Source organism: Muscardinus avellanarius (assembly GCF_963383645.1).
Source record: "Muscardinus avellanarius genome assembly, chromosome: 1".
NCBI classification, from domain to species: domain Eukaryota; kingdom Metazoa; phylum Chordata; class Mammalia; order Rodentia; family Gliridae; genus Muscardinus; species Muscardinus avellanarius.
This window is the reverse complement of record NC_137786.1, coordinates 105,042,156-105,058,269: the sequence shown is the minus strand read 5'-3', so window position 1 is coordinate 105,058,269 and position 16,114 is coordinate 105,042,156. Positions and strand designations below refer to the sequence as shown.

General features: G+C 39.8%; 1 protein-coding gene across 3 annotated transcripts in view; it reads right to left on the bottom strand.

Annotated features, from left to right (window-relative positions):
• ARHGAP26 (Rho GTPase activating protein 26) overlaps positions 1-16,114 on the bottom strand; it is a gene marked incomplete at both ends in the record, with an annotated part of 441,415 nt that overhangs the window by 260,208 nt on the left and 165,093 nt on the right. For all 3 annotated transcript variants that reach the window (XM_080697772.1, XM_080697773.1, XM_080697774.1), the window contains one exon: positions 7,829-7,907. In XM_080697772.1, coding sequence (XP_080553898.1) covers positions 7,829-7,907 — 79 coding nt within the window. The remainder of the gene's footprint in view (positions 1-7,828; positions 7,908-16,114) is intronic.

Genomic DNA, 16,114 nt, shown 5'->3' with positions numbered 1-16,114 from the left:
TAGATACAAATATTTTCATTACATAATTGTTCGCAATAATGTAATAAAAAGCTGACAACAATCTAAATGTCAAAGAAATACTAAAGGTTTACTAAGCTATAATTGACTAAGGTTTAACAATTTAAAGGAAATAATTTTTGTCAAAAATTATACAAAACAGGAGAATTTATTTCTAGATGTGTGTGTATGTAGGATAGATAGATAGATATAGATATATAGATATAGATATAATCTCACAGAAAACGCCCTGGAGGGTTATATACTACATTTTAACCCTAGGGAGGGACTTTCTTTTATATTATAGCTTACATTTGGGCTACTTCTCAAATCTAAGTAAGACACTATAATTGCAACCAATGCCAATCACAAAGAAAAGTCAGGGACATCTTAAAGAAAAAATATGACTCACAGTGCCCCTCATTATGATGGCTATTTCATAACAAAGTGAACACATGCTGATTGTGAAAAACTCAAACAACTAAGAAATGAAGGCTCAAATTTCCTCTCACAATCAATCGTACTAAAATAATAAAGACAACCGGGTGTGGTGGCACACGCTGTAAACCCAGCATTCGGGAGGCTGAGACCAGAGAATCACGGTTGGCAGACAGCCTCAGCTACTTAGTGAGGCCCTTCTCAACTTAGTGAGACTCTTATAAAATAAAGAATAAAAAATTGGGCAGGGGGTGTAGCTCGGAGGTCAAATGCCTCTGGGTTCCAGCCCCAGACCAGCAAAAATATAAAATAAAATAAAATAAAATAAATAAAATAATAAAGACAAAAATAACGATATAAGATTAAAAGATGGCATGAAATAAGAGAGTCCCCAACCTATAAAGGCAGTGGTGTGAAGATGGGGTTGATAATGATCTAAAGCTTGCAGAAAAGGCTAAAGACAACAAAAAAGATTCCTGTGCTACCCTTTGAGCTTCAAAATGAGTGAAGTAGTGAAACTATTCAACAATGGATTTATGAACATCCCCATAAAGGCAGTGGAGTTTGTGTTCCCCAACATTCATATTTTGAAAATGTAATCACCACTGTGATGGCATTAGGAGGCAGAGGCCTTGGAGGGCAATGGGGTCATCAGTTTTAAAACGCACTCATTGGTGTGTATGTAGAACTGCAGAGAAGCATGAACATAAACTATGACGCAGCCTCAGAAATGCCACAATGACAGTACAGAACTGTGCCGTCACCACGAAGGAGCTAGCTTCCTTGTGTTCCCCACGGCTCCTGTCCCTGTCCCCTGGAAAGCAGTACTTTATTCTCCATTTCTACAGTGTTGTTTCAAGAATGTCACAAGACATATAAGAGCATTCATTATACATCCTTTTCAAATTGGCTTTCTTCTGTTGGCTTGATGCCCTTGAGATGCATCTAGTTGGTGTATTTGATTTCTTTCTGTTGCCAAATAGTATTCCACTGTATGGATAAACCAGTTTGCTTAACCATTCGCTTACAGGAGGACATTTTGGGTTGTTTCCAATTTGAGACTATTACAAATAAAGCTGTTACAAAAATATATGTACATGCTTTTGTGTAAACATACGTTTTTATTTCTCTGGGATAAATGAACCAGAGCAATTGCGAGGTCATATGATAAATGCATCATTTAGTTTTATTAGAAACTGCCAAGTAACTTTCCAGAGTAGTTGTATCATTTTACATTCCCACCAACAATATATAAGTGGATCCGGTTTCTCTGCATACCTACTATCACTTTATATCTTTACTATTTTAATTTTAGTCATTCTGATAGGTATGTAATAATAGCTCATTTTGCTTTTAGTTTGCATTTCCCAGCAATGATATTGAACGTTTTTCCACATGCTTTTTGTTTTACCATCTATATATCCTCATGTAAAGTGCCCCTCATGTCCTTTGTCCATTTTATAATCGAATGCTTATCTTTGATCATTTTGAGAGTTCTTTTTAGAATTTAGATGTTAGTCCCTTATCAGATATACATTTTTTAATATTTTCTTCCACTCTGTAGATTATTTTCTAATTCTCTTAACAGAGTCTTTCATATGCAGAGCATAAGTTTTTAATTTTGATAAAGAAAATTTTATCTATTTTTTAATTTAATGTGTCATGTTTTTGGTATCATGACCAAAACTTCTTGATATAGCCTTACATCACAACAATTTTCTCTTACATGCACTTATAAAGTTTTTATAGTCTTGCATTTTACACTTAAATCTATGATCTATTTTGAATTAAACTTTGTATAAAATATGAGGTTTAAGTCAAAGTTCTTTTTCCCCTTTATGGATGTCCATTATTTTACAAAGCACCATTTGTTGAAAATACTATCTTCCCTCCATTAAACTGCTTTTGCACCTCTGACTAAAATCAATTGAGCATATTTGTGAGTCTATTTATGGGTTCTTTATTCTATTCTATTGATCCATGTGTCTAACTCTCTGTCAATACCATAGGCTTGATTATTGAAGCTATAAAACAAGTCTTAAAATAGTATAAGATAATTAGCCCCATTTCATTCTTTTTTCAAAATTATTTTAGCTTTTCTAGTTTCTGCACCTTTATATATAAATTTTAGAACAATTTTATCTATGTCTACAGGAAACTTTTGCTCTGATTTTGATAGAAATTACATTAAACCTATAGATTAATGTGGGGAGAACTAACATCTTTATAACACTGAGTCTTCTAATCCATGAGCACAGTGTATCTCTCCATTATTTAGATGTTTAGTTGACACTTTGTTAATTTAAGCAATAGGTCCTCCATAAGTTTAATTAAATTTATACCTGAGCACTGTACTTCGGTAAAACATTTGGGTGCTTAGGGACTATAAATAGTGTTATGCTTCCAACTCTGGTTACCATGCATTCATGACTAGGTTATGGAAATATGATTGATTTTTGGAGGTGTGTTATATATTAGATGATAATCCTGTTTTCTGGCTGAACCTACACACTAATTCTAGGAGGGTTTTTATGGATCCCTCAGGGCTCTCTACATAGACAATCATGTTATCTGCAAAAGGGACAGTTATATGTTTTCCTTTCCAATCTGTATGCCTTTCCTATTTTCTTGTCCTACTACAGAGTGTAAGATTGAAAACCCTTTTCTTAGCCCCAGTCTTAGGGGAAAGCATTCAGTCTTTCACCCTAAGAATGATGCTAATAGTACATGTGTGTTTTTGCACTAGACCAAGAATCAAAAAGCAAGCTCTCAGAATCTAAAACTTACTCTATTGCTCTTAGCCTGCTCATCTCCCTCATGTAACAATGCTTTTTCTCTCAGCGGAAGCCAGCTTTTCCCCCACTCTTACACAGTTCTAGTGCAGTGGAGAAGTGTGTCAGTTCTGGTCACTTCATCTACTCGATCCTCTGGACTAGGCACTCAGTGTGATAAAATTCAAACATGGGACTTCCTTGAAATTATTTTAAAAAGCTCTCTTTCCACAGCACTAATAAATTAAGAATCAACAAATGGCCTGTGACCCCAAACAAGTCTGCCATCTGTTTTTAAAAATAAAGTTTTGCCGAAGTACAGTTATACCCATTCATTTACATATTATCCATGGTTGCTTTTGAACTCTTACAACAAAGTTAAGTAGTTGCAATAGCCACCATATGGCCATTAAAACCTAAAATACTTACTATCTGGACTGTTACAGAAAAAAACTCAGTTCTTAAAATGGGATGTAAGCCTGGAGTAGTGAGGAAGCATCTCACTACTACATGGAAAAAACATATTGAAAAGTGAAGCCAGCACATAAAAAGCCAACTCCAAATATTACGTAAATTACCAGACTCAGATGGCTGGAAACTGTCATACCCAACCATTTTCCAGTTATATAATCCAATAAACCCAGATTTTTTTTCTCAAGCAAATATGAATAAGGTTTCCTTCATTTGAACTAAGAAGAATTCAAATTTCACTATACAGATAAAATCCAGAATGTTCAATGTATGTAATGGTTGGGATTTAGATTGTTCCTTTAGCCCCAATGGGAATGAGGTAGGGCTGGAGTGGGTCTTGATTGCTGAAGAGAAGTCCCTAAGGGTATGGCCCTGTAGACTGTATAGGGTCTGGCTTCCTACTCCTGCTCTCTCTTGTTTCCAGCCTCCATGATCTGAGAGCAGAGTTCTTGCTCTCTCCATCCCTCCGCTCCCTACCGCTATGCCCTGAGCTCCACAGACCCAGCCTGACATGGACTGAACTTCTAAAATCGCCAGAACTGGGCAAATAAATCTTACTTCCTCTAAGTTGTGTGTGGTCAATTGTTTTTGTATTATAGCGGTGAGAATTTTAACCGAGATACTGTAGAAATATGCTCCAGTTTCTTCCTCCATTATATGTCCATTAAGACAGTCAACATTCTTTTGAACAACAATGAGACTGTGTGCTAAAAACAGTGATTTGTGTAATGGTTCATTAAAACAGTGAAAAATCAACTGATTTCAGAGTTTTTGTTTTTCCCCAACCAGTTATCCTAGGGTATTACTGAACAATGAAAGAACAAAACGAATGGAAATCAAAGTTACCTCCACCTTCCCCCTCAAATTTCCAAAACTGAACAACCTATTATAGGACAAATGAAATAGAACTACAAAAACATAAGACAGGAGCCGGGCGTGGTGGCGCACGCTTGTAATCCCTGTGCTTGGGAGGCGGAGACAGGAGGACCGCGCAGGTTCGAAGCCAGCCGCGCTGGCTTAAGAGACCCTGTTTCCAAAAATAAAAATGTATAAAATAGGTCTGGGAGTGTAGCCTGGAGGTAGAAGGGCTTCCAGGAACCCCAGTAACACCAAAAAAAAAAAAAAAAAAAAAACCATAAGACAGATGCTCCCATTAATCTCTCTCTCTGAAATAAGGGAGAGAAAAATCTAAATAGAAAAAGCCAAAGCTCCCAAAGGGACAGGTTTAACTAATTAGGGAGATGGTGATTAAAACTGAAGCCGCTAATTGTCTACTGGGCATATAGCTTCAGTAATGTTCCCTAGAGGCTCTCAGAAATGGGAGACAAAATTATGCCTAGAGTCACCATCAATCATGCAGTCATCATTTGTCTATATTTGCCTCTCTTTTTAGGAAACCAGAAAGCACAAAGAGGTATGCTTTTCAATGCAAGCTATTTGTTCCTCTGAGAAAACAGTTTTATGTCATGTTTAGACACAGACTTATTTTGTGTTTAAACATGTTTTAATGTGTACATTCTGGATCAAGGAGATGGTTCCTTCAACAGTACACATTCCATCTGCAGAGGCCAGATGTTAATCTATAGGAAAACTGAAAGTGGTTAGTAAGAGTCCAGTTATATACAGAGAACATATATCAAGAGGCAGGAGGGGGTGGGAGAGGAGGCTTACAACAGAACTGGTGAAACAGTTTTAGAATTTCAGCTTATTGGCGGGAAAAATGGTAGTGGGTTTTTTTTTACCCACACCAAGAATAGCGTGCTGTGACAGGATTTTTCATCCTGGTTATTGCCTACTCTAAAGGCTTTTAGAATCATTTAAGAGAGTCAGAGAAAGTACGATAAAAATAACTAAGTAAAAATTCTTAAAAGGCAATTGAGCAGTTTAGTAAAGATGAAAAAAATACATCTATGAATTTCTAATTCTAGTTGTGCCACTGTGGTGGAGCCTACCAACCATGCACAGCATCCTTTCTCCTCTTTTTTCTTGAAGTCTGCTGGGTACTGGCAGGGCTCATGTGTGCTACATGCAACCTGGATTCCCCATTCTCTTCTGCAGAGAGATGAGGCCAAATCATTATGTTTGAGTTAATGGAAGTGACAGGTACATGTTTAGGCCTTCAAAATATTTGCCCTAGGTGTTTTTGTTTTGTCTTGTCTTTTACTTGAAGTCTCAATATGTTGCCTGGGTTGGTCTCAAACTCCTGGGATCGAGCTATCCAAATGGCTGGACTACAGGCTTGCACTACTACTTGCAGCTGCCCAGCACGCTTTCATCTATGTTTTCTGGCTGGAAAATGGCAATGACTAGAGTAACCTGGGTTGCATGACTAGAGCTATGAGTTGAAGATAGCAGAATGACCTGCTATGTGTGGACCACCCACCACTGGATTCTAGGAGACAAACTCACTTTTCTCTTCCTTTAAGCCACTACACTTTGGATTCTCATTGTTACACAGCAACCTAGCCCATAACTCTCTAATATGGCCACTTACTCTCAGTGTAACTTGGAGCAAGTTACTTAACCTCTCAACCTCAGTAGAAATTAAAATTAAATCATAACCTTTATTTCATAAAGGTATAAGAAAATTAAATGTGTTAAAAGATGTGACATGCCCAATCCTGTGCCTAACATATTTAAAAAGTGCTCAACAGATACTGGCAAAGAAGGAGGCTTTCAGATGCTGCTTTCAAAGGCCCCTGAGATCAAGCAGTGATTGTGCCTCTAAAACCCTACTGGTAAGCCGGGCATGGTGGCGCACGCTTGTAATCCCAGCATTCGGGAGGCTGAGGCTGGAGGATCGAGGTTCGTGGACAGCCTCAGCTACTTAGGCTCTCCGCAACTTAGTGAGACCCTGTTTCAAAGTAAAGAATAAAAAATAGGGCAGGGGTGTAGCTTGGAGGTCAAATGTCCTGGAATCCAGCCCCAGGCCCACAAAAAAAAAAAAAATTAAAAAATTAAAAAAAAAAAATAAAACCCTACTGGTAGAAACATACATTAGCTTTTGAGAGCCGTTTCTATAGGTAATGATGTATTCTGAGAAAATCGAGGCTATTTTATATTTTGCCCAGAAGGATTAAGATTAAATGTTTCATTATAGTTTAGCCAACTGTACCTAAATATTTAAAATGTTATGAAAACCCTTGTTATTTCTTTATGCTTAGTTGGTTGAATAGCATCTCAGGTTTATATAGAATATAGCTACATGTGAAGGTACCTTAATCTATATTGCCAGATCTCTTCACAGGGCAGGCTGAGGAAGAAGCACACAAATGAACCAAGATCATCTATGTGCTCACTGAGCTTGATACACAGAGCTCTACAGTCAGTGCGAATCATGACCTGCTTTTTCCTTGTCTATTTTTCCCCTTTGAACAGTACTTTGGGTAGTGTTGATTACTGGCCCTCTGGTCCTGCAGATTCTTCCTACTTTTTCTTGGTGGCTAGACTATACTCTTAGGATATGTGTAACCTTGACTTTTCTGAACATTGGAATAGAGATCCTTAGCACTAACATAAGAGAACTGTTCTGTTCTGAGACCTGCCCCAGGCTTCTCACAAGTCACAAGATGTAGAATAACCGATTACATTGCCCAGCTGAGACTAGCATGTCTAAAGTTGGTGCACAAACCCTATCACCAGGCTTAACTCCGTACATCTACCCTGGGAATGTCCTGCTGCCTGTGATGAGATGTGAATTACTACGGCAAAGGGAGGTGGAATCACAGGTGATGATAAAAGATGCTACATAACCTGTATACACTTTAATGATCATTTATCTCATTAAAATGGGGTTAAGATAATGAAGGCATCATATGGTCAATAAACATTCAGTAAGTCAGATTGGACTGTCCCTTCTTTAAGAGCCCTAAGTCTAAGTTAATTACACCTGTTTCTGCAAAGAGAGAGTTTTGGTCTCGCCTCATGTAGAACTTTTATCTAAGAACCAGGATGCCAAAGTTCAGGAACTACACACAAAAAGAAGCAAAAGCAATATCCACAAAAAATCAACCTAGGAATAAAAAACCGCCTCTGGTATGTTGGTTATAGAGATGCAAGACTTCAGAGCAACAGCAAAAATCAGTGTACTGGGGACCAACAACGAGCTTGGGATCATTATTTTTGCTCTACTTCCCTGAATTGTTACTTACAGGTTCCCGGCCATCCATGGCTTCCATCCAGAGCCTCCGGTCCTCTTCCGATAATGCCTGCATGGTGATAACCCCTGGCCTGTGGAGAAAGGAGAGACACAGATATGAACCCAATGCCACATGTAGAGACAGTGCCAAAGGCAAACCTAACTCAACAGAATGAGAGGCTGCTGAGGTCAATGACACAAAGAGGGCCACAGCATGAGCTTTTCTGGACACCTTCCAGTCTCATAAAGTAAAGCCACTTCCCTAAGCCCCTCTTAACAAGCCCACCTCCCTCAGAGAGGCAGGAAGGAACACAGGAGATACAGGTAAGGGACACAGGTGAGCAATGTGATTCTCTTACACCCTGTTCCTCCCTTGAAATCTTCATCATTTCGATTTTCCAGAATGATTAGCAGCTCACTTTATACACAGGAGGGCTGCAGTAACTATGTTTTAAAGTGAATGTAGTTACTGGACTCAGGATAAAAACTGGTAGAAACCTCCAAGCTAGAGGCAGCTCCATCTCCTAATATCTGGTCTATACTTCTCAATTGCATTTGACATGGGAAAGTTTTATAGAGTGAATCGGCTTTATAATTATGATTTTATTAAATAGATGATGTTTTTAATGACTACTTGCCCTACTAGAGACTGAGTACTTTTATGGGCATTGGCTCTTCCCACTCTCACTGAAATCCACTTTACCACTGAGCACAAACCCTCCAAAAGCAAATACCATATCATGAAACTCTGTAAGAATGACCTCAGGAGAATGTTGTACACTGATTAAAGTAGGAATTCTTTACTTGGGCTCCACAGATGGAGCCCAGATTGCCCATAAAGTGCTTCCTCCTCAAATGCAAGTACTTTTTTGTTTTTGCAGAAACAATTCAAACTGTCCATCACATTCTCAAAAAGAATTGCAACTTTAAAAAGTTAGGAATTTCTGATTTTAATTCTCATCTTTAAAGTCTGAAAAAGCAGGAAGGCCAAGTGGAAATCTACTGAGTGAGAATTAAAGCCCGTCTGCCAACTGAGTCCACAAGGCCTGCGGAGAATCCCGGGCAATTCAGTACTAAACACACACACAAGCCTGGGCCCCAAAACACACAAGCTGCTTCATCAAACCGCCTACAACCCCTGCTCCAGGTTGGTTTCTATGATTTTAATGAATAGGATAGACCTATTTGTGTTTAACATATTTAAATATCATGCCATCTTTTTACTGATCATCCCTCAACAGCCCTTAAGAAAAAAAAATTTCAAAGACAAGAGTTTGAGGTAGAGGAGTATGGGGTGGGGCTATGCATGCACACCTGTGGGGGTGTCGAGGGAGTGAGAAGGCAGATATGGTAGGTGGGTGTGCTGCGGATGGGAGGGGCACTGATCCCTAAGGAGGTGGTCATTCCTGTGAAGGCCATACTGGGAGCTGGCACCATAACACAAAATGACTCCAAGGATAAAACTCCCCCTGCTACAGACACCTGCTAAGGCTCTTTCTCTGCTCAGAAATTTTCATTCTCAGACTGCTGACAGCCCTGCTCCACAGAACTGATGCTGTGGCTTAGGGACACAGTGAACTGATTTACCCCAGGCACTTTCAAAAAGCCAAGTACAAAGTTACTTTGAAGAGGATGGCTCTAAAGCTACCGTCTACTGCAGAACCCTCAAGTCCCAGGACCAGGGCCTTTGAATGCTGCTCAAGGTCTTTTTCCAGCACCATCTGTTTCTGAACTGGATAAGCCACTAAAATGGGGATTCTCAGCTTAATCCCACCCTAATAACCCTGAACTTCTGTGCTGGGACTGGGAACCTGGATTTTAACCAACTCTCCAGCTGATCCATGCTCTGGGCTGCCCACTCCATCCCACTCTTTTCTTTCCTGGTACCCCTCCCCTGAACAGTAAAGACTCCTCTCTACATTGGGGTCAAGAAGCCAGTTCATTCCCTGCTAGGAAATAGTTTGAATCCAAGAGTCATCCTAAGTATCAAGTTCTCGGTGGCCCCAGAAATATCACATCAACTCTGTGACACACAGTGTGAAATTTCCACCCAGAGCCACAAAGAGGAAGTTCAGACAAATTCAGAAGCTGTGAAGGGTGGGCCACTTGGCCTCAGTAACCGGGAACAGCAACAGGATTTGTTTTCGTTTCAAAATATATCAAAATACAAGTTCTTTTCCACATGTGACCTTGTTCCCTTTAGGGTGGAGAGGGTCATGGGGAATGGTTGGTAGATAGTGAATAGATTCCTATCACCCCAAGTTCAGATCATTTTTTTCTCAGTCTCAAGTATGTACATCTGGATAGAGTGCTTGCTATCTTTTCCAAGCATCTAGCAAATACTCATTTCTTTTCCTTCAAAACAATTAAAATCCCTACTACATAAACCTTTTGCACATGGATCTCCTAGAACCAAGATAAAAGGATTCTTTATCTGGGAACCAAACAATAACTTTCTATCCATACTAATGTTCCCTATGCCCCTTCCCAACCACCAGCCTTCAAAACAAAATTAAAAAAGCAAAATCTTTAATGAGCCTATGCTTCTCATGTCAGCCCCCACAAGACAGTATACTTGCACAGCTTCTCTTACAGGCTGTCAATTTAGATCATGTTTTAAATGCATGTGGTTTTACAGCAAAAATGAGGAGGCAGAGAGAGGAGAGGTCGAGGAGAGGGAAGAAAGAGAGAGGATGTGGAATGAGGAGAGGAAATACAAAACAAATGAAAGAGAATTTTTTTCTAGCTCTACAGAGAAATGTGATCCTATTTGACACTGTAATAAAAGAACAAGCCAGGTGTGGTGCCACACACCTGTAAATCCCAGTAGTTGGGAGGCTGAGATAGGAGGATGGCAGGTTCAAGGGCAACCTCAGCAATGCAGTGAGGCTCTCAGCAACCTAGCAAGACCCTGTTACAAACAAAAATAAATAAATAAACAAACAAATAAATGGCTAAGAGTATATCTGGGAGGTAGAAAGCCCCTGGGTTCAATCCCAGTACCAAAAAAATTACTAAATGAACAACAGTACTAGCTCAGCACCATGTGCCAGCTGCTATGCTGAGCACTCTACATACATTTAGTCTTCACAGCTATGTCATGAGATAAGTAGCTCTGCATTACTCCCGTTTAGCAGATATGAAAAACAAGGCTCAGAAAGGTAAAGTACCTTGTCCACGATTGCAGAGCTAACAAATTAAAGAGGCTGGACATGAACACAAGAGATCTAACTCTTAACCCTTGTGACCCATGTCATAGCCAATGTGAAGATGCCATACCTGCCAGAGAGCTGGTGCTGACCACCCAAGTCCCGGGGATCGAAACCCACCAAGCATTCCAGAAATCACACTAAGGAGCTCCTGAATGGGGTCCAACAGGACCAAATGATAAAGGGCTCTGTCACCTAACATGGTTCACAAACAGGAGGGCTCAGAACACGACCTATGCAAACAGCCAATCCAAAACCAAGAACATACTGGTGCCCAGTGTATCCTACAGCAGAGGTTCTCCACATTATTCTCCACCTCAAAACACTCAAGAGATGAAAAGGCAATGAGCTGGGGTTTTTTTTAAGTCCATAAAAAGTATGACTCATATAGAAAAAACACTGATAAAATGGACTTCACCAAAATAAAGAACTTGCATTCATCCAAAGATAATGTAGGGAATGAAATGAAAAGGAAAAACAGAGGAGGAGAAAAAATACTTGTAAAATATATCTCCAACAATACTCACATCCAAAATATGTGTCAAATGCCCACAAATAAATGGAAAAAAATAAACTCAATTCAATAAAAGACTTAATGGACACTTCATAAAAGAGGCCATCCAAATGGCTAGCACAGGTAAGAAATGCAGCCCCAAATGACTGCTCATTAGGGAAATACAATTAAAACCACAATGAGATATAACAAACATCTGCCAAGTGGACAGCAATTAAAGACTGCCAATCTCACAGAGTAGCAAGGATGTAGAGACAATGGGATTCTCATACATTGCTGGTGAGAAAATAAATTAATAAAAACCACTTTGAAACATCTATAGAACTACACATACACCTGCTGTGTGACCTAGCAATTCTACCTCCATATATATCACCAGGAGAAATGAATGTGCATGACCACCAAAAGGCATACTCAGGAACACGGGCCATTTTATTCATAAAAGCCAAAAATAGTAGCAACAACAAAAATATCTAACAATTTATCTATCAATGATAGAACAGTTGATAATTGAGACCCTCAGCAAAATTTAAAAAAGATTGTAGTTCAGAGGTAGAATGCATCTGGATTCAATCATCAATATAAAAAAAGATACAATTAAACCATTGTATATTTAAACAATGGAATACCATAGAAAAACTACTGCTATGTAATAATGAATCTCAGACACAATGAGGAAAAGACATTAGATACAAAAGACTACAAACTGCATGGCTCCAGTTATAGGATGTAAAAACAATTATAAAAAAAAATCCAAGGTGACAGATGCGAAAAGAGTGATTCTGTTTGGGGAAGACACAGGCAATGTCTGGAAAGGAGAACATGGGCTTTTGAGATGATGTAAATATTCTTCATCTTAATCTGGGTGGTCACACAGGTGTGTGCATGTATGTGCATATGCATACATAAAGTTGTTTAAATATAGACTTGAGATTTGTTCCCTTTACTGTGATTACAGCTCAATTTAAAAATTGCTTTAAATACTAAGACATATGGCTTCTCAACAAGAAGTATTTAGCTTTACTCATTATCTTGACCCCAGTGCTTCTTAGCTGGGTGGCTTTGGTGGACAAGCAACTGACCTGCTCTTTGCACTAATGACCTGCATTTTTTTTTTTGGTGGTACTGGAGTTCCTGGAAGCCCTTCTACCTCTGGGCTACACTCCCAGACCTATTTTTACATTTTTATTTGGAAACAGGGTCTCCTAAACCAGCGCGCACGGCTGGCTTCGAACCTGAGCGATCCTCCTGTCTCTGCCTCCCAAGCATGGGGATTACAAGCCTGGGCCACCACGCCCGGCTTAATGACCTGCATTTTTAAGAGCAGTTCAATTACTTGTCTGCAAGGGAAGGAGTTAAATGAGAAGTGTATCTGGAATTTCAAAGTGTCGGGCCCAAAGTAAAAATTCCAAAAATTAGTCATGATTTAACAGGGGAAAATGGGACAGACAGCAAGCATGGGGTCAGGTCAAAATTATGGCTGGATAAGGGCAGGACTGCATTACATTAAAAGGAAAGAAACATCCTGCAGGTGCTGCTGATACACAGGACCCCAAAGCCAATCCACTCTCCCATAGCACCCCAATCACACCCCTAACCACCATGTACCCGACAGAGGGCTGAGGAACACAACGGCTCTGACATCATGACATTTTCTTTTTCTTCCTGAGGAAGCATCAAAGTGGCTCTTTCGAAATTAGGGTCTGAGAACTGATGAGGACAGAGGAGGGGTCTTTAGCAAATTCTAGAAAACCTGCCAACAACTCCCTCTAGCCACCAGATGAGAGAAGGAACAAACAGCTTAAAAATCCTTCCTAGAACCCAATCCTAAAACTCTACTTAAAACACAGCTTTTCTTTTTATTCTGAATACATCCTTGGTTGGTGCTGGGGCTGATCAGCTTGAGAACATGAAGGAGGATCTGAAATTTTCTCTAGGCTGGTGTACTCATTGCAAAAGTGGTACAGAAAATGGCTCTCCATCTATCTCAGAAAACATTGTTACCCATCAGCCCATCTCCTCAAAGGCTGTCCCCACAGCGTCCACAGGAAGCAGTATATCACGCAGCAACACATCCAGGATCCTATGACCACTGATGCCAGCTCAGGGCCTTCTCACCAGTGCCGAGCAAGCAGAAGCAGGATCCACACCGATTCCAGGGTTCCTCGACAGCTCTCCTGCGCTAATCTCATTCCTGAATCTGAGTCAACAATGGTGATCTCAGTGGTTTGGCAATTTACCCACTTCCTATTGGACAAGGAAATGCTAGAACTAACTCCACCCCACTGAAACAAACACATTCAGAATCTAACAGTCCTGTTCTTTCTAAATCAACATCCAAAGATCCAGGATTACTCATTCATAAGACATAAGTCTTCAGTTGACTAAAATTCATTCTCTAATTTCCACCCTCAGTACTGTAGGTTTAAGGGTCAAATTCAAATTAAAAGAGGACTATGACATCCACAGAAACACATGCTCACGGCCTGTGTGTGTAGCCTGCTCTGCTGTATGCATATAAGAAGATAGAGGAAAATGAGGTTGAGGAGTGGGCCTGTCAATCAAGGTGAAAGAGCTCTCTGAGTACCAGGGAAGGGACGTGGTCCTTTGCTTCTAAAGCAACATAGGAAACCAATCCCTAAGAGTTCCTGGAGAGTGACAAGGCAAAACTCAACAGATCTTCATTTATCCAGATCTGACCAGAGCCACACAGAGAAGTCTGGGAGAAGGACCTCCTTCCCATGTCTCTCTATGAGACTAGACTTGAGAGTCTGCAAAGAGTAGGTGAGTAAGCAAACTGAGGGAAACTGGGAGAGGAGTCTTTAACACCCCAAGGAAAGCAGGCTTGGCCTCATTCCCCTTACAACCTTTAGCCTTTTGCTTTTGGATAAAGACTCAGGAACAAAGAAGTATTTTCCTCCTATGAGAAAAATACACAACAGCGCAGGTGCAAGGCAGAGAGGGAGCAGTCACCCCATCAATGCCAGGACAGCCTAGGTGGGTAAAGTGAGAGAAAGAGAAAGTGACAGAAACCAGAAGGTGCAATGGTGCCCCCAAACCATAGCTAAGATTTATTGAGTTTTTTAATAATGTGCCAAGCACTGTCCTAAGGACTTTACTTGAATTATTGTTTATTTATCACAGTAACTATATGAAGTATTGTTATTATTGTGCCTCTTTCAAAAAATAAAACTGACTCAGGAATTATTTGCACAGTGTTATACTCCTATAAGTGTTAAAACCTGAACTTAAACCCAGGTGTGCCTGGCTCTAAAACAAACCGTTCCTTAACCACAGCACTCCACAGCCCCATGTACACATGCAAGCGGGCACCGGGATGCAAGACCAGCTCTTTAGAGGAGGAAGAGCCCCTCCCACATATACCCTAAGATGTCTTTAGGAGCAGCTTCTCATCTGCTCTTAGTGATACTTTCTGCTCCTAATGAATGACTGAATCATAACCTATTAAGGTCTACAGCATTGACCTTTTGGAAGGAAAGTTCCCAAAATAATTAGAATTATTTCAAAAATATCACTATAAAGAGTAAACATTGCCAACCACAACATATGATTTCTTATAATTTTATTTTAAAAGAGAATGAAGTCATAACACATCAGGAAGTGTAAGCAAAGAAATCTTTGGTATATTAAATTGCATGGCCTTTACATGTAACAGATACTGATCACGTGTCTATTCTCTTCTAGCCATGGCACTAGGCACCAGGAACATAAAAATGAGTGAACTGTAGAATAAATGTGCTTTTTTCTTTTTTTTTCCTTGTAGTACTAGGGGTTGAATCCAGAGGCATTCTACCTCTGAGCCAAATCCCTAGCCCTGGCCTCATACCTGTGATTTTCTAGTCTCAGCCTCCCAAGTATTGGGATCACAGGCATGAGCCATCATACCCTGTAAGAAAGCATTATTAATTGATGGGATGAATGAGATTTAAGGAGAATGCAAATATTGATAACAACAATCAAATATTGATAACAAACTAAGAAAATACATCTTCTGTTTCATTTCTTTTTTCTTTCCATTTTACTATTCTATCTCACGATGAGCAGAAATGTACATAAGTGGAATTTAATGGTTGAATTGTTCCCCTGTTTTTGAACTTATGTAATGACCAAAATTTGGTACAAACTTTAAAAAACAAACTCGCCGGGCATGGTGGCGCACACTTGTAATGCCTGCGCTTGGGAGGCGGAGACAGGAGGACAGCGCAGGTTCGAAGCCAGCCGCGCACGCTGGCTTAGGAGACCCTGTTTCCAAATAAAAATATAAAATAGGTCTGGGAGTGTAGCCCGGAGGTAGAAGGGTTTCCAGGAACCCCAGTACTACCAACACACACACACACACACACACACACACACACACACACACACACATACAAACAAACAAAAAACTCATTCTGTATTTAAAAATTGGCAAATAAATGGATACACTCACTCAATGAAAACCCAAATTTCATTATATAGATTAAAAAGCAGAAATAAGGTTGCCTTAGACACTCTATGATTCAATCCATTAACCACCAAATCCCATCTGTAGTTAAACCAGAATTAAACAGCAAAC